At 43.3% G+C, this 18,483-nt stretch overlaps 1 protein-coding gene across 1 annotated transcript; it reads left to right on the forward strand.

Moving 5' to 3' along the window:
* The first annotated feature begins 14 nt into the window (after window positions 1–14).
* LOC138981031 (lateral signaling target protein 2 homolog) lies at window positions 15–16,321 on the forward strand. The gene is made up of 12 exons (XM_070353827.1): window positions 15–152; window positions 1,959–2,237; window positions 2,685–2,834; window positions 5,802–5,854; window positions 6,851–6,940; window positions 7,646–7,735; window positions 8,093–8,194; window positions 8,806–11,028; window positions 12,504–12,664; window positions 13,519–13,710; window positions 14,822–14,925; window positions 16,093–16,321. Exons 1-12 carry the CDS (start codon window positions 117–119, stop codon window positions 16,219–16,221), a joined length of 3,609 nt encoding a protein of 1,202 aa, XP_070209928.1. The 5' UTR covers window positions 15–116; the 3' UTR covers window positions 16,222–16,321.
* Window positions 16,322–18,483: the final 2,162 nt, after the last annotated feature.

The raw sequence follows: 18,483 nt of genomic DNA on the forward strand, positions 1-18,483 counted from the left end.
GACGTGCGCAGAGGTCTTAGTCCATGGAGTGAACATTGTGTTTGTGAGACATTTTGCTTGTGTTTAGTTGATTATTTTGTAACCGGATAAATGACAACGTCGTAGCCGTTAAGAACATGAACTCCATCAGAAAATGGCTTTACAAGCCAAAGGTAAGAACCTTTATCTTAATTCATTCGCCCAGATATTATACGGGGTCTGTGAGGGTGTCTAAATCACGAAATGTGTCATTTTGATTTGTTACGAGTGTATGATTTGTGAAAGTGATACAGAAAAAAAATAGGTTAGTCGTCCACCATCGTTTTGAGATTGTATTCAAGTTCGTTTTACTACGAGGCCTGCCTTCATGAAGCATGTAAAGGAAGAAAGCAGTAGTGATTCGCGAACTAGCATACATTGACCATTGACACACTAATAATGTTGTTACAGATTGATGACTAATTCTGTTGGTGAATGTTTAGTACTAGTAGACATCTCTTTGTCTGTATATACTTTAGTAGACTACTGTATTTCTCGTTGACAGATAGCCAAAAAGTATTATTTAATCATAGGACATTATTATGTTTTTGGTTTTGACTTGTACTTGTAGTTGTAACTTGTATCCATTTGGATTTGGAACCTCAGGTCTGAGAAGAGTACTGAGAGTGAGAGTACTCTGGACTTTCGAAGTTGAACTCTCACTGACTTAAGGAGTCAGGAAGAGAAACATCCTCAGCTTTGTTGTTGTTGAATACAGCTGGTGTTTTCCACATGTATCTACATACATTTTACAGTATCAATTATCATTGGCGCTGCGCATGACCACATGCGTATTTCACAGTCTTGTTTTTACAGGAAACTGTTATTGTTAATTGGCAGAAGCTATACGCACTCCGAGTGTATACAGGATCAATGGGTATAATACACTCAGACAATGAAAAGCTCTGTTACAAATCTGTAGCCAATGAAATTCCCCATAACAAGTCGTTAGGAAGTAGCCAATGAAAATTCAGTCTGACATGTGGACTTCTGCTATCTCTTTTTCGGAGTGTCGAGGGTTGGCAAATAATGTACATTCACATGGGTGACATGGTATATCAACCATTTATAAGTCAATACACACTTCAAGTGTGTTCCAAACTCCGACAATAATATTAATCTGCCGTGAAGCATCAGTTTCGAGTTTGTGTTTGTTTTTGTCTGTCATACTTTGATACCATGAATCGAAAGTGAAGCGTTCCTTTGCAAAGTGGCGTCGAATGACGCTCAGAGTGTTGATACGGTTTAGTGTCTGGTCTTTTAAGTACACCCCGAGAATATAATCTAGTGTCGTTACAGCAATGGCCGTGCAGCATCAGATTGCTTTCATTTCTTTATACTCTTATAATCAACTGCTCTGCGTTCCAGTATCACAAGGTTGTGTCTAATGGCAAAATTCGCTTCGCGACCAGAAGTTAACGTCAGAGTATATATACAAGATTCTAAAAAAGTGTATACACTCTGATTGCGTAAATCAGGATGCAATGCATGCAGTTTTGTGAGCTAATACTAATAGTACACAAAGTGTTACTCTTTTGTTACTGTTCGATAATGATAGAAACAGCAGTAATAATAGCTCCTGCTTATAATTCTCCCTTAAGTTAAAAGTTAACTATACGGTATACCTCCCTTATGCATGCAGTTATATCATGTAGTGCAAGCACATGTACATTAGATCTATACATATTAGCAAGAAGTAGAGATCTGAGAAGACAAACGCTTACAAGTGCAGGCAAGATAATGATATGATTATGACCAGTAATAGTATTTGCAGCACAGTTGCTGTGAGTTTTTTATTTATCGTTTCTGGTGTTTTGAGATTTTTAGTTTTAGTAGTTTTACCAGTAAAAAAAATCAAAAATCAAAAAAATGTAAGGTTAATGCGATCCCTGTAATTGTAAATTGTAATCTATATATTTTACTTTTTATTCTCTGCACAGAAAACAGACAAATCTCTGCTGGCCCAGTTTTACTTTGCCGACGAGGATTTGAACCGGGTTGCAGCAGAGTTGGACAGCTTTGACAGCCGCAAGGACCCAGAGCGATGTCAGGCCCTGGTGACACAGCTGCGAGCGTGTCAAGACAAGGTTCTGACGATCGTGCAGAGAATGATGGTGGAAGCCATTCCTTACGCTCGCACGTCTCGTGACTTTCGGGTCAAGTTTCCTGATGATGTTGTCCAGGAAAACCTCGCTGGCCAGCTGTGGTTCGGTGCTGAGGTGAGTGGAGCAGTGGATTCTGCGTGGCGGCCTTTTGTAATGCACTGATTGAACAGTGGTTTGAATACATATCATTCATGTCAACCAAATGCCATTTGTGAATTTGTTTTTTAGAGCGTGAAACCTGATGTAATGTTTCAACTCAGTTTAAGTTACAATTTTTCAGAAAAATATTATTTTCAGGAAAATAATTATGAAAAAGACACTATCAAAAAGATAGAAGATCATCAAGTTTTCAGTATAATTTGAGTGAAATGATTAGAACAATCATCTGTTCTGAGAAATATTGTTGGTCTTGTTGTGCTAAAATTAATGTTGTTGTTCATTTGAGGAGAAGAAAAGATCTTTATTGAAATTAATACTTAGGACAGCAAGAAAAACTGCTCAGAGAGGATGATTTAGAGTTTTATTTGTTTGATGATTCATCTCTCTCGTGTTGTTTACCAGTGCCTTGCTGCTGGATCAAGCATCATGAATCGTGAAATAGAAAGTGCAGCCATGCGTCCTCTGGCACGAGCCTTGACCAAAAACCTGGACAGCCTTCGACACATCTTGAGAGACCAGTGCCTGGTGAACATCAACGAGTACACAGAACGGGTAAGCAGTGCGAGTACAGAAAGGGTCGTAACTGACATATCATAGAAAGGGTCGTAACTGACCATGTGAGCAGATTGACAGTTATTTTATATACATCATTACATGTATATGTATATATATTTGCTACATTGGGGAAAGGTTATGTTGCTTATTGTTTACTCATGAGCAGTCGACTGACTCGGTGACTGGTATACTAAACAAGTGACTCGGTGACTGGTATACTAAAACAAGTGACTCGGTGACAGGTATACTAAAACAAGTGACTCGGTGACAGGTATACTAAACAAGTGACTCGGTGACTGGTATACTAAACAAGTGACTCGGTGACTGGTATACTAAAACAAGTGACTCGGTGACTGGTATACTAAACAAGTGACTCGGTGACTGGTAGACTAAACAAGTGACTCGGTGACTGGTATACTAAAACAAGTGACTCGGTGACTGGTATACTAAACAAGTGACTCGGTGACAGGTATACTAAAACAAGTGACTCGGTGACTGGTATACTAAAACAAGTGACTCGGTGACTGGTATACTAAACAAGTGACTCGGTGACAGGTATACTAAACAAGTGACTCGGTGACAGGTATACTAAACAAGTGACTCGGTGACTGGTATACTAAACAAGTGACTCGGTGACTGGTAGACTAAAACAAGTGACTCGGTGACTGGTATACTAAACAAGTGACTCGGTGACTGGTATACTAAACAAGTGACTCGGTGACTGGTATACTAAAACAAGTGACTCGGTGACTGGTATACTAAAACAAGTGACTCGGTGACTGGTATACTAAACAAGTGACTAGGTGACTGGTATACTAAACAAGTGACTCGGTGACTGGTATACTAAAACAAGTGACTCGGTGACTGGTATACTAAAACAAGTGACTCGGTGACTGGTATACTAAAACAAGTGACTCGGTGACTGGTATACTAAACAAGTGACTCGGTGACTGGTATACTAAAACAAGTGACTCGGTGACAGGTATACTAAAACAAGTGACTCGGTGACTGGTATACTAAAACAAGTGACTCGGTGACTGGTATACTAAAACAAGTGACTCGGTGACTGGTATACTAAACAAGTGACTCGGTGACTGGTATACTAAACAAGTGACTCGGTGACTGGTATACTAAACAAGTGACTCGGTGACAGGTATACTAAAACAAGTGACTCGGTGACAGGTATACTAAACAAGTGACTCGGTGACTGGTATACTAAACAAGTGACTCGGTGACAGGTATACTAAAACAAGTGACTCGGTGACAGGTATACTAAAACAAGTGACTCGGTGACAGGTATACTAAACAAGTGACTCGGTGACAGGTATACTAAACAAGTGACTCGGTGACTGGTATACTAAACAAGTGACTCGGTGACTGGTATACTAAACAAGTGACTCGGTGACAGGTATACTAAACAAGTGACTCGGTGACAGGTATACTAAAACAAGTGACTCGGTGACAGGTATACTAAACAAGTGACTCGGTGACAGGTATACTAAACAAGTGACTCGGTGACTGGTATACTAAACAAGTGACTCGGTGACTGGTATACTAAAACAAGTGACTCGGTGACAGGTATACTAAACAAGTGACTCGGTGACTGGTATACTAAACAAGTGACTCGGTGACAGGTATACTAAACAAGTGACTCGGTGACAGGTATACTAAACAAGTGACTCGGTGACAGGTATACTAAACAAGTGACTCGGTGACTGGTAGACTAAAACAAGTGACTCGGTGACTGGTATACTAAACAAGTGACTCGGTGACTGGTATACTAAACAAGTGACTCGGTGACTGGTATACTAAACAAGTGACTCGGTGACTGGTATACTAAAACAAGTGACTCGGTGACAGGTATACTAAACAAGTGACTCGGTGACTGGTATACTAAACAAGTGACTCGGTGACTGGTATACTAAACAAGTGACTCGGTGACAGGTATACTAAACAAGTGACTCGGTGACAGGTATACTAAACAAGTGACTCGGTGACAGGTATACTAAACAAGTGACTCGGTGACAGGTATACTAAACAAGTGACTCGGTGACTGGTATACTAAACAAGTGACTCGGTGACTGGTATACTAAACAAGTGACTCGGTGACTGGTATACTAAACAAGTGACTCGGTGACTGGTATACTAAACAAGTGACTCGGTGACTGGTATACTAAAACAAGTGACTCGGTGACAGGTATACTAAACAAGTGACTCGGTGACTGGTATACTAAACAAGTGACTCGGTGACAGGTATACTAAACAAGTGACTCGGTGACAGGTATACTAAACAAGTGACTCGGTGACAGGTATACTAAACAAGTGACTCGGTGACTGGTATACTAAAACAAGTGACTCGGTGACTGGTATACTAAACAAGTGACTCGGTGACTGGTATACTAAACAAGTGACTCGGTGACTGGTATACTAAACAAGTGACTCGGTGACTGGTATACTAAAACAAGTGACTCGGTGACAGGTATACTAAACAAGTGACTCGGTGACTGGTATACTAAACAAGTGACTCGGTGACTGGTATACTAAACAAGTGACTCGGTGACAGGTATACTAAACAAGTGACTCGGTGACAGGTATACTAAACAAGTGACTCGGTGACAGGTATACTAAACAAGTGACTCGGTGACAGGTATACTAAACAAGTGACTCGGTGACTGGTATACTAAACAAGTGACTCGGTGACTGGTATACTAAACAAGTGACTCGGTGACTGGTATACTAAACAAGTGACATAAAGCACAATCTTATCAATTCATGATTTAGACATCAAAATGTTTCAACCATTCTTACACAACATAACAGTGTCTTCCATTTTGTGGGTCTATTGTAGTTGTACATCAGCAGCCTTTAATAATAGCAATAGTATTGGTTTCCCGAATGTGCGCTTCTCTCTACGCATTTTGTGGTGTGCAATACTGACATTTTGTGTGACTCTTTTTGTTTCAGATAAGAGAAGCACTTACCATTTTTGACAAGCTTTTTGCAGAATTTGAACTCAGGTTTGTCCATGATTTATTTTGTTGGTGTTGTTGTTGAAAGTAAATGAATTAGAATTTTCTCAATCTTTCAGAAAATTGTTTGAGAAAAGTGTTGATTTTACAGCTTCATGTTGAGAAACGTACAGAAAGACGTTTGTAGATAATGGGCTTTGCTGCATTACCGTTAATTAGGTCACGCCATAAAACGCTCAATAGACATGGGATGTTTGATCAAGCGATTGATGACATTATCATTTTAGGTGTCTGTCACACTTCCTTTCAAAAACCCTAAAAGGGATAGTGATGATGTTTGATGGCAGCTACGTGGGGGTGGAAGGAGAAAGATCCCAATTTTCTATCCAGTGATTCAGCTGGTCTTTTTGTCTGACCTGTTTCCAATGTACATAAAGTATATTGCCGTTATTTTAACATATACCTACGAACAAGATGTAGTAGGGTAAAACTAGAGAACTTTTTGCAGAAAGGAAACCCTTTTTTTTTTAAGTTGTAGGAAGAAAAGCATCTGAAAACATGTTTTGCCATTTTTATCATCATAGACAGTTACTTAAGAGTGTGTTATCATCAAAGCCAACTGCAAAATGTCAGGGTAATAAGAGTTCCCTTTTAACCCTGCAAACCCATTTTAAAGGTTGTGGACATCATCATGTTGCTAAGCTGTGTCACAATGTAGGAGTTCTCAGCTTTTATTTTGGATACTTTCCAAACTCTGCTGTTACCTTCATAATTTCATGATAGACTTTATTTGTGGGGATAGTAGTGGTAGGTTAAGCCTGTTTGTCAGTGTTGTTCAAAGTTATCTTCACATAAGCCTCCTTAATGAATTAACTGGGATCACATATATTTTTCTTTTATATTAATTTGCCTCAAACAATTTCTTCTTCGAATGTGCTTTTTCTTTTTCTGGTGCATGATATTTAATGATGCTCATGTGAGGTTTTATTATTCCATAAAACTATAAGGATGAATATTATGATTTATTATTACTTTTTCCCACAGCTATGTGAGTGCAATGGTTCCTGTCAAGTCAGTGAAAGAGTATGAGACCATTCAGGAAATCACAGTGCTCTTCTCCGAAACTGTCATCAGGTAATTATGTCAGAAAACGACGTCATTATCATTCACATTAGCAAATGCAAATGTACTCAACAGCTTGTCTGACCAGGGTTGTTGTTATTGTTGGGTTCCTTTTTCCTTTTCTTATTTGGCAGTACAATTTGTCTTATTTTGTTGTTTGTTGTTTGTTGTGCTTTTTATATTTTGTTGGTTTTTTTGATTCTCAGTGAGTGCTTTTTTTTGCAAGTTATGAACATAAGGATTGTTTGCGAAGTCATGTACATTTATATGAGAATGTCCAGTGTATTGTTGAATCAATCACTTAATATTAGGGACATTTGCACACACTATAAAATACCTATCCTTTATTGTTTGTATAACATTTTACAGATCTTTGTGCATTACTATTCAATAACGGTACTGTGAGGAGGAAACATTTTACAGATCTTTGTGCAATACTATTCAATAACGGTACTGTGAGGATGAAACATTTGACAGATCTTTGTGCAATACTATTCAATAACGGTACTGTGAGGATGAAACATTTGACAGATCTTTGTGCATTACTATTCAATAACGGTACTGTGAGGATGAAACATTTGGAAATGCATATTTGTGCACCTATCTGATGCAGCCTGTCCTCCCAAATTTTAATTCTAACCGTTTTCCTGAGTCAGGTTGTATGCAGTAAATCCAGCAGTGACTGTCATTGATTTTATGGTATTGATTTTTGTTCAGGGCCCAGTCTCTAGGCTACATCACAACAGACATGATAGATGAATATGATCCTGCTTTGATGTTTACCATTCCTCGCCTGGCCATTGTCTGGTAGGTGCAGATACGTTTCTTGTATTTTGATTGTTGAAGTGACTTTTTGAATGTGAGTATTTGCATGTTGTTTTTTCTCTCTTTATTCCTTTCTGATACTGCCTCTGACTGCAAATGTTTTGTGGGTTTTTTCGATCAAAAAAAAAAAGTGAAATCAGGGTTTAATCCATGCAAAAATGTCTGTGACTGCTGAATGTTTTTGTTTTTTTTTTAATTCAATTTTTTTTTTTTTAAATATTGTAAGATGCTCATGTTGAAGGAGGTGAGGGGTAATTTCCCAAGAGTTTTCACCCATTTTCACTTCATACAGTTTCTGTTGTTTTCAGTGGTTTGCTGTTATTTTTGTGTTGTTTTCAGTGGTTTGCTGTTATTTTTGGATGGACCTCTCAACCCAGACAGCCAATCGTGGAACATGTCCGACATGTTTCGACCATTCCAGACACTACTGTACAAAATCAGGTACTGCCATTTTCTTTTTAGGGGTGCATGTGGAAGTCAGAGTTCTGGCTTTTTGATAGGGTCAAGAACAATGTCGGTGTTTCTGATTCACCAACTGACACTATTCTTTCTCCAGAGCCTGGAACTGTTTTTGACCCTTGAAAAAAAATTATTGAAAAATACCAACTCGATTTTGCTGACTTAACAAGTACGGTTACTCTTTTACGACATCCAGAGGACACACCTCGCACGATTTCCGGCCAATAAAAAGCCAGATATGTATATGCAACTGTATAAATAAAAATCCAATTTCAGTCAAACAAGCACAAAAAAACTGACCAAAGTCATGACGTTTCAAATAGTGGTTTTGATCAGGGAATATCCTGGCTTATTCTTCCTCATGCCGCATCTGTTGCCCCTCCTCCCCGTTGCACCCCCCTCAGTCCATTCGGGCATATTTTGGTAACGTTTGTAGAGAAAATACCAACAGGTATCCTCTTGTGGAGGTGTCCTCTCTCCGTAGGGGCCTTACTTTGCAGGTAGCACTGTATTACTATAGTGAAGAATTGGTTTTTACACTACACTTTTATTTTTCTTTGACGCATCAAATATTCTGCTTGTTTGTGTTCCAGGGAACTGCTGTTCACCCTGTCAGTGGCAGAGCTGTCGACTCTAGAGAGGGCCTTGTGTAGTCAGGAGGAACCGGACTTCTTGTCTTCCAACACCCCTCAAGGCAGCAACAACACTTCTTCATCCTCTTCCACTATCACCACCACATCCAGCACCACCCCCACCACAACAACCACCACCGGCGTGCAGACGGACAGCCCAGTGCTGAAGAAGGTCAGGCCTAACAACGATTCGTCGTGCAGCAGCTTGGACAAGCTGGGCAGCGATTGTTCCGACAGTCTGTCTCTCCCCGTGGAGCCAGGACAGAGGACATGTTGTATGGAGGACATCGTGTGTCAGTCAGACAGGGCGCCAGACGCTCCCTCTCCTGACGCCGTCTTCTGCGAGTCAGAAAGCGTCACCGTGGAGCCTCAGAACACCAGCAGCTCCCTTCGGCAGGAGCGCAACCTGAACAAGAGCGACAGCAACGACTCGGGCTTGCACAGCGACGTCATCAGCACATCCGACAGCCAGTTCACCATCTCCTCCAGCGATTCCATCCAGCTGCTCTCCAACTCTGCCCTCCCGTCCCCCTTGCTCAGCCCCTCCATGGACGAGGTTGTTGAGCTTTGCATGGAACAGGCAGGGAATGCTGAAACCAGCGCTGATGATAATCATCGTAGCTGTGAGGAGGGGTTGAATTCTTGTGATCAAGGAAAAGACACTGAGTGTAGCAATAGCATGGAGTGTGCTGTTGCAGAGAAGAGTGCTGTGGATTCCTGTCAAACTGTGTGTGGGTCGGCTGCTGCAGGAAAAGAGGAGGAGGATGATGATGATGAGGAGGAGAATTTCTACACCCCTTCCTCTGGAGTGTCTCCTCTACACCAGCCAAGCAGTGAGAGTGCTGCAGTGAAAGTACCAGAGCTTGCTGCATCCCAAGTTAAGAGTGTGGCAGAGCTTCTCACTGTTTCGCACAGTTCTGCGGACACAGGTTCAGCCTCACACTCTCAGGTGGATGCTGTGCATGAGCAAACGGAAAGTGTCAACAAATACACCGGTGATGCTGAAGGAAGAAGTGACAGTGGTAGAACTAATCCCAGTGGCTTTGATGACGAAGATGACAACAAAGAGAACTGTGGGCAACGGGTGGCGGACTTGACAATGTCGTCTTGCAGCGCCGAAGACGTCTCTCACCTACCTGCTCGGCAGTTGCGTGGTGTCTTGCAGAAAGTGCAGGCCATTTTTGCCCCCGATGAATCGGAAACGGTTGAAGCTCACGCTATGGGCAGTGGTGGTAGTGACCTGAGTGACTCGCCGCTCACTGACGCCACTCTCACCGACCTCACACCGCAGGCTCACCTTGACGCCATGCTCACCGGCTCTGCTGACCTTAACCTCACCGCCCACAACACACCTCATGTACACCTCCCCCCTCGTGATGACACCAGTCTAGCCCTACCCTCCCAAACCAGTGACTGTGCTTCTGTTTCTCGCTGTGATACCGACAATGGCGCTTGTACGCTGAAAGCTTCTTGTGATATTGAGCCCCAGAATCAAAACATCCCTTCTGAAACCGGCTGTGTTTCACATGCTGGTGCGACAAACTTGGACGCGAATTGCACTGAAAATGCTGGAGGTTGTGATACTTCTGCAGAAATGAACAGGTGTGACAGGTGTACCCAGACCCCCCACAGTGCCATCAACAACGACCAGTCCTCCAAAATCCACCACCACCACCACCACCATCGCCGACAGCATTCCAACCCTTCCACAGCCAGTTCGGCATCATCTCTTTCCCCCCACCGTACGCCAAAAGGAACCACGAATAAGAAGCAAGACAAATCTAAAAAAAGAGACGATAAAACAGAGTCCTCAAAGGCTCACCGTTCTGCTGCAGCAAATTCTAATTCTACAACTCAAACAGGCAATTTGCAGAGTGTGGAGAAAAGCCAGCAGGTTGGTGGTGGGAGTAAGAAATCTCTCGGAGGGAAGACGTCAAAAACTTCTCACAAAACTCAGACGCACAAATGTCAGGGTTTGAAGTCACAGCGTGATGCGGCAGGGAGTGAGGCCAGGCTGAAACAGTATGCTGACAACTGGTCAGATTGCTCCAGTCACAGTCAACACGATGCCAAGGGGAGGAAGAAGAAGGAGAAGAAATTGACGCCGAATGTCATGGAAACATCCAGCGGGAGTAGTTGTGAAGGATCCAGCTCTACTAGTGACTGTGAATCTGATCAAGACAGGTAACAAGAATATTGTAAACCGCATTGCTGCTGGTTTGTGTGTGTGTGTTTTGTTGTTTTGTTTCTGTGTTTTGTTTCTGTGTTTTGTTTGGATTTGCTTCCAGTTCTGTTTGGTCTGTCTGGTTTTGTTTGCTTGTATGTTTCTTTGTTAGTTTATTACCTGTTCGTCCTTCTCGCAGTGTTACTGTTACCTCTCCTTGTGCTTTTGTTTATTTTTACTTGTACTTTTCTCAGCTTTAATTTTGTTTTTATGATCATCAGGGATCTTTCAGATTGGTTTATGGTACAGATCTGTTTCTTATTTCTTCTGTTCTTTGCTTCATATGGTGGTCCAACAGATCACATTTGCTGTTATTGAGGAACAAGTGACCAAGGACTGGGTGGCGGAGTGGTAACGCACTTGCGCTCGGAAGCGAGAGGTTGCGAGTTCGACCCTGGGTCAGGGTGTCAGCAATTTTCTCCCCCCTTTCCTAACCTAGGTGGTGGGTTCAAGTGCTAGTCTTTCGGATGAGACGAAAAACCGAGGTCCCTTCGTGTACACTACATTGGGGTGTGCACGTTAAATATCCGACGATTGACAAAAGGGTCTTTCCTGGCAAAATTGTATCTATAGGCATAGATTAAAAAAAAATGTCCACCAAAATACCCATGTGACTTGGAATAATAGGCCGTGAAAAGTAGGATATGCGCCGAAATGGCTGCGATCTGCTGGTCGATGTGAATGCGTGATGTATTGTGTAAAAAATTCCATCTCACACGGCATAAATAGATCCCTGCGCCTTGAGTCCGAGTCTGGAGATACGCGCGCGATATAAGACTTCATATAACATAAATGAAGACTTTTTTTTAAGAATTTGTTTTTAAACTTGGAAATGTATACGAGAAAATACCCCCCGCGGGTTAGGGGGAAGAATTTACCCGATGCTCCCCAGCATGTCGTAAGAGGCGACTAACGGATTCTGTTTCTCCTTTTACCCTTGTTAAGTGTTTCTTGTATAGAAAAATTAGAATATAGTCAATGTTTGTAAAGATTTTAGTCAAGCAGTATGTAAGAAATGTAAGTCCTTTGTACTGGAAACTTGCATTCTCCCAGTAAGGTAATATATTGTACTACGTTGCAAGCCCCTGGAGCAATTTTTTGATTAGTGCTTTTGTGAACAAGAAACAATTAACAAGTGGCTCTATCCCATCTCCCCCCCCCCCCCCCCCCCCCCCCCCCCTTTCCCCATCGCGATATAACCTTCGTGGTTGAAAACAACGTTAAACACCAAATAAAGAAAGAAATACAAGAAAATGTGAAACTAACTCATTGACAGAAGTCATACTTAATAAAGAAATTGAATGAACAAGGACATGGGTTGGATTTCATCCGTATTATCTAACATTTCTCAATTACTGTATCAGATGTTTTGTTGGGGTTTTTTTTTTATGATCAAAATACGTCCTCATCTTTGCTGTTGTTTTATGAAATACAGCTGTGGGAGCAGTGAGACTAGTTCCTACAACTCCGAGAGCCACGACGATGAGGAGATTGCGCTGGCAGTGCAGGCCGCAGAGCTGGCCAATCGCAACCAGGCCCGCGCACGATTCCGCAGCAGCTCAGACATGATTCATCGACTCTTTGTTTGCATCTCAGGTAAGCTTTCTCAATACTGTAAGTGTTATTGTTACAGTGTGTGGTGTATACTAGATGAATACCCGCTTCGCCGGTCGCCGGGTGAGTGGCGCACCGTACGCGATTGACGCCACATGAAGGAAGGGAGATAAACGCGCAAAACACTGGAGAAGATGTACCTTCTAAAAATAGTAACGGGAATATGGATTGAGCGTTGTGGACGGTGACCTTCTAAAAATAGTAATGGGAATATGGATTGACGCCACACGAAGGAAGGGAGATAAACGCAAAACACTGGAGAAGATAAGGAAGAGTTACTGGGAATGGATCTGGGAAGATGAACGGAAAAACCAAAATCGGTTCAGCGCTGCGCGCTGAGAGCACGTGTTGAAAATTCTCATCGACCAGGTTGTGTCCGGGGTCTACTTGAATATGCCCAACAAATTTGAAGCAGATCCATCGAGAACTTTGGCCGTGCATCGCGAACACACACACACACACAGACACACACACAGACACACACACACACACACACACACACACACACACACACACACACACACACACACACACACACACACACACACACACACACACAGACAGACACAAGTCATATATATATATCTATATATATATACATATATCAAGAGTGCATTGTAAGTTGTCAGTTCAGGTAAATACAGTTATTGCTTTGTATACAAACATTTGCTGGCAGCGAACAGGTTAAAGAACATTCTTTGTTGCACAGTTGAATTGGGAAAAAGTACTAATCAAAGAGCCCTTGTTTCAATGACCCCTTGTTTCAATGACCCCTTGTTTCAATGACCCCTTGTTTTAATGACCCCTTGTTTCAATGACCCCTCTTCCTCCAACAGGTGTTGCGGACCAGCTCCAGACCAACTTTGCAGGTGACCTGAGGAACATTCTGCGTGTGGTCTTCAACCTTAACTGCTCCGAGCCGGTGATGATGGAGGACGAGAAATCGTTCCGTCGCTACCGACGCAGAGGGGCGCGCTTCTTTCATCAACAGTTTGGTCAGGATGTTCCTCCCAACAGAAGTCTGAGAGGTGAGACAGGACGGCAGTATTATTCTGCCTGTGTGTGTGTGTGTGGGAGGGGGGGGTGATTGTGTGTATACGGGTGAATGTGTGGGGGGTTGACTGTCGGTGTGTGTGTGCGCAGGAGGTGAGACAGGACAGCGGTATTATTCTCTCTCTCTCTCTCTCTCTCTCTCTCTCTCTCTCTCTCTCTCTCTCTCTCTCTCTCTCTCTCTCTCTCTCTCTCTCTCTCTCTCTCTCTCTCTCTCTCTCTCTATGTGTGGGTGTAGGTGTTGATTGTGTGCGTGCGTGTGTATGTGCAGGGTTTAGGCTGGAAGAAAAAGACAATGGGATATTTGTCCCCCTCAACCAATTCTGATGGGACATTACATAGTCGATGGCAAAAAGCGCAAAGAAGGCTAGACGGTCCGAAAATGCTTTTGTCGAAAGATGCAAAATAGTTCTATTTGGTGCCATATGATAATATGCAAATGTGCCAGTGTATCAGGTTAGTATGTGTGTGTGTGTGTGTGTGAGAGAGAAAATAGAAGCAAGTTGTTCGACATTTTTGCCGCTTTAGACGCCATCTTCTTCTGTGTTGTTTCAATGCAAACATCACCTGAGGTTGATGGGCGAGGCAGTTGAAAGGATATACATATATATCTTTCCATGACCGGGAAGTAACTTTACTTTTTTGTGCGGAGGCATTGCTTTTTTACGTGGGTCTGTATTTCAATTGATATCGCTTGTGTTGACAGTTTCCACAGAGGTAAACGCGCAAGCACAGATCGGTCCCCCACAGGTAGTTCGCAGGATTGGTTGAATACTAATGAATTAAATTTTAAAAGCTAATCACAGCGCATTTCACAAACTCGCAAGTTGCTCGGCTTGGTGCACATTTTTGCCTAGGTCTTTCCGAACATTGTTCTCCTGTGAAAAGTGTGCATGGGGTGGCGCAGTGGAACGTAATCTCAGTGCGCCTTTTGATGCACTGAAGGGAATTCCATGGGACATGTTGAGATGTTATGCGCAAATGGAGCAAGGCACACTAGTAAATGAAACCCTGTAAACTTCTCTGTTCCTGCTGAAGTCCATAAAGCGTATGATTTGACAGTGGACTTGATTATTCATGTATTTACAGACGCACCAACGTGGATACCAGATGACCAGTCCCCCATGTGTATGTCCTGCAAGACACCCTTTACCTTTGTGCGGCGCCGGCATCACTGCAGGAACTGCGGAAAGGTTGGTTTGATTGTATTTCTCAGAGGCTTGATGTTGCTGTATGAATGGTGGGAGACCTCACTTTCTTCTGCAAACAGTCACCAAAAAAATGCGAAGATTGTAACTGCAGTAGCAGCATAAGGGTTAGGATGTGTAGTGCTTTCTATGAGAGGCTCCGCTTGATTGGAATCCGGGCGATCGCCCGGGTGAAGTATTTTCAATCAAGTACAATCGGGTCATCAACCGGCTTAAGCCGGCGGGCTAGCCCGCCTCGCCCGACCAAAACACATCGGCTGATGCGAGATCAAAATGGCCGCCACGGGTGGAAAGTAAGTGAATCTTTTACTTCTGAAGAGAAAGTTGTACCTTCAGGCCGTGTTCACGCTTCTGTGCTTAATTATTGGGTTGAATCTAAGTACTCGTGATTGTTTAAAGTGTGTTTTGGGGCTTAGATAGGATTCATTGAAGTAATTTCAAGTGAAGTTGAATGTGAATCGATGACGATTCCATGCAGATGACTTGTCAAATGACAAGATCACAAGATTCGAGGCTTTTGACCAGTCAGCCAGTCCCTTCAATTGGTCAATATCTTGCAAACCATTTCAACCGGAGATCAAACATAATTATGTGTGACTTCCAATATATATGTGTAACTTCCAAGCATTCACACTCCATATTGTAGGCGTACTCCGCATCACTATCATCACTAAAGAACAACTCGTCCAACAGCAACAAATTGGCAGCCATGTTTATGGCCCGATTGCGCTTGATTGGTACTTTAGATCAAATCGCCCGCGTCACGTGGCGGGCGATCGCCTGGTCGCCCGCTTTGAATCCCAATCAAGCGGAGCCACATTCTTTCAAATGCAGGAATTACTGTAACCTGGATGGTCACTGTTCGTATTCCTAGATGATAGTGAACTGAGTAAATTCCATAGATTCCCGGGTAACAGGCCTATGAGTTTTATTAGACTGACTCACTGTTGCAAAGTCTGATTGACTCGCTTGCTCACCAGTGCATTTATTTGGTACATGTAACTGATTTACTTGAACTGTGTGTGTGTGTGCATGCGTGTGTGAGTGCCTGTCTGTGTGCATGTTTGTGTTTTCTCTCAGATGTAGGTTTTTGTGAAATTAGTCATACGCATGTACCATGATAACCACTGTTACTTGTTTATGTTCATGCAGATATTTTGCGGACGCTGCTCTTCGAATGCTGTGTCTCTTCCCCACTTCGGCCATACCAAGCCAGTGCGAGTGTGCAACCACTGCTTTGTCTTTCAAGTCAACCCCTTCGCAGTGCAGGCCAGGGTTTAAAAAGCTGTCAAACCGTTTACAGTGCAGAACAGCAGTGTGAATGCTGTCAACCCCTTCATAGAGAAGACCAGCAGGATAAACGCTGTTGAGCCCTTCTGAGTGCCGGCCAGTGGTGTGAATGCTTTCAAGCCCATTACAGTGGGGGCCAGGGATTTGAATGTTGTTAAGCCGTTTACAGTACTGGCCAGTGGTGTGAATGCTTTCAAGCCCTTGACAGTGTGGGCCAGGGATTCGAATGTTGTTAAGCCGTTTACAGTACTGGCCAGTGGTGTGAATGCTTTCAAGCCCTTGACAGTGTGGGCCAGGGATTCGAATGTTGTTAAGCCGTTTACAGTACTGGCCAGTGGTGTGAATGCTTTCAAGCCCTTGACAGTGTGGGCCAGGGATTCGAATGTTGTTAAGCCGTTTACAGTACTGGCCAGTGGTGTGAATGCTTTCAAGCCCTTGACAGTGTGGTCCAGGGATTTGAATGTTGTTAAGCTGTTTACAGTACTGGCCAGTGGTGTGAATGCTTTCAAGCCCTTGACAGTGTGGGCCAGGGATTCGAATGTTGTTAAGCCGTTTACAGTACTGGCCAGTGGTGTGAATGCTTTCAAGCCCTTTACAGTGTGGTCCAGGGATTCGAATGTTGTTAAGCCGTTTACAGTACTGGCCAGTGATGTGAATGCTTTCAAGCCCTTTACAGTGTGGTCCAGGGATTTGAATGTTGTTAAGCCGTTTACAGTACTGGCCAGTGGTGTGAATGCTTTCAAGCCCTTGACAGTGTGGTCCAGGGATTCGAATGTTGTTAAGCCGTTTACAGTACTGGCCAGTGGTGTGAATGCTTTCAAGCCCTTTACAGTGTGGGCCAGGGATTCGAATGTTGTTAAGCCGTTTACAGTACTGGCCAGTGGTGTGAATGCTTTCAAGCCATTTACAGTGTGGTCCAGGGATTCGAATGTTGTTAAGCCGTTTACAGTACTGGTCAGTGGTGCGAACGCTGTGAAGTCCTTTACAGTGTGGGCTATGTCTATGATGTGAACGTTGTCAAGCCATTTACAGTGCTGGCCATTGGTGTGAATGCTGTCAAGCCTTTTACAGATGGGCCAGCTGTGTGAACACTGTCAACACCTTCACAGTGTGGGTAAGGGTGTGAATGCCTCCAACCCCTTGACAGCATGGGATATCAGTATGATAGCTGTCAACCCTTTGACAGCATGGGATAGCAGTATGATAGCTGTCAACCCCTTGACAGCATGGGATATCAGTATGATAGCTGTCAACCCCTTGACAGCATGGGATATCAGTATGATAGCTGTCAACCCCTTTACACTGCGGGCAAGTGGTGTGAACATATGTGGATACCATTCTATGCTGCTGCTGTCTTGATGTTTTGTTGCTTGTCTCTCAATTCACCAGGTACATGATTACAACATTTTCATTGGATGTTCCATTGTGCTGACCTATGACTTTGAAATTGATGATTATGAGACTGTACATATGGCTTTCTGGCCAATCAATCAATCAATCAATATGAAGCTTATATAGCGCGTATTCCGTGGGTACAGTTCTAAGCGCTTATCGAAGAGTTGTCAACACAGGACTAACAAAGAAACTAACATCTACAGACGGACACAAACCCTATCACACACTAGCAAACCCTGATAAACATACAACAAACAACTGTTTAACAACAATGTACACATCAATAGCTAGGTCCAAACAAAATAATCTCAAACACAAAGAAAACACCTCTCACGGAGCACAGCACAAGAATGTCTTTTGGGGCACAACACATCACTGTCGAACATGAAAGTCGCAGCCAGCTACGGGAAGAACTGAGTCTTCAACCTACTCTTGAACGCGTCAAGAGAGGGGCTCTGGCGAAGCTCAAGTGGCAGGGATTTCCAGACGGAGGGGCCCACGGAGGGAAATGCACGCTGACCAGCAGATGCGAGTTTCGAGCGAGGGATGTGAAGGCGGAGTGGGTCAGCAGCAGAACGAAGGGGACGGTCGGAGGGCTGGGTGTATAGGTCCAGGGAGGATTGAAGGTACTCGGGAGCAGAGTCGTTGAGTGGACAGTTTGTAGGAGATTCGGGTGTTGACAGGGAGCCAGTGCAAGGAGCGAAGTAGGGGGGTGATGTGGTCTTGCTTCGTCTTCCTCAACGTCAGCCTGGCAGCAGCGTTCTGGACTCGTTGTAGGCCATGAATGGATGAGGCGGGGAGGCCAGCCAGAAGGGAGTTGCAGTAGTCGAGACTGAAGATGAGGGAGACAACCAGCTT

The sequence above is a fragment of the Littorina saxatilis genome, linkage group LG12, assembly GCF_037325665.1.
Source record: "Littorina saxatilis isolate snail1 linkage group LG12, US_GU_Lsax_2.0, whole genome shotgun sequence".
In the NCBI taxonomy this organism is placed as follows: domain Eukaryota; kingdom Metazoa; phylum Mollusca; class Gastropoda; order Littorinimorpha; family Littorinidae; genus Littorina; species Littorina saxatilis.

Coding starts and splice junctions, on each gene's coding strand:
- LOC138981031 (XM_070353827.1), top strand. CDS start 117: ATGAACTCCATCAGAAAATGGCTTTACAAGCCAAAG. Junction 7,736..8,092: donor CCTCGCCTGGCCATTGTCTG/GTAGGTGCAGAT, acceptor TGTTGTTTTCAG/TGGTTTGCTGTTATTTTTGG. Junction 14,926..16,092: donor ACTGCAGGAACTGCGGAAAG/GTTGGTTTGATT, acceptor ATGTTCATGCAG/ATATTTTGCGGACGCTGCTC.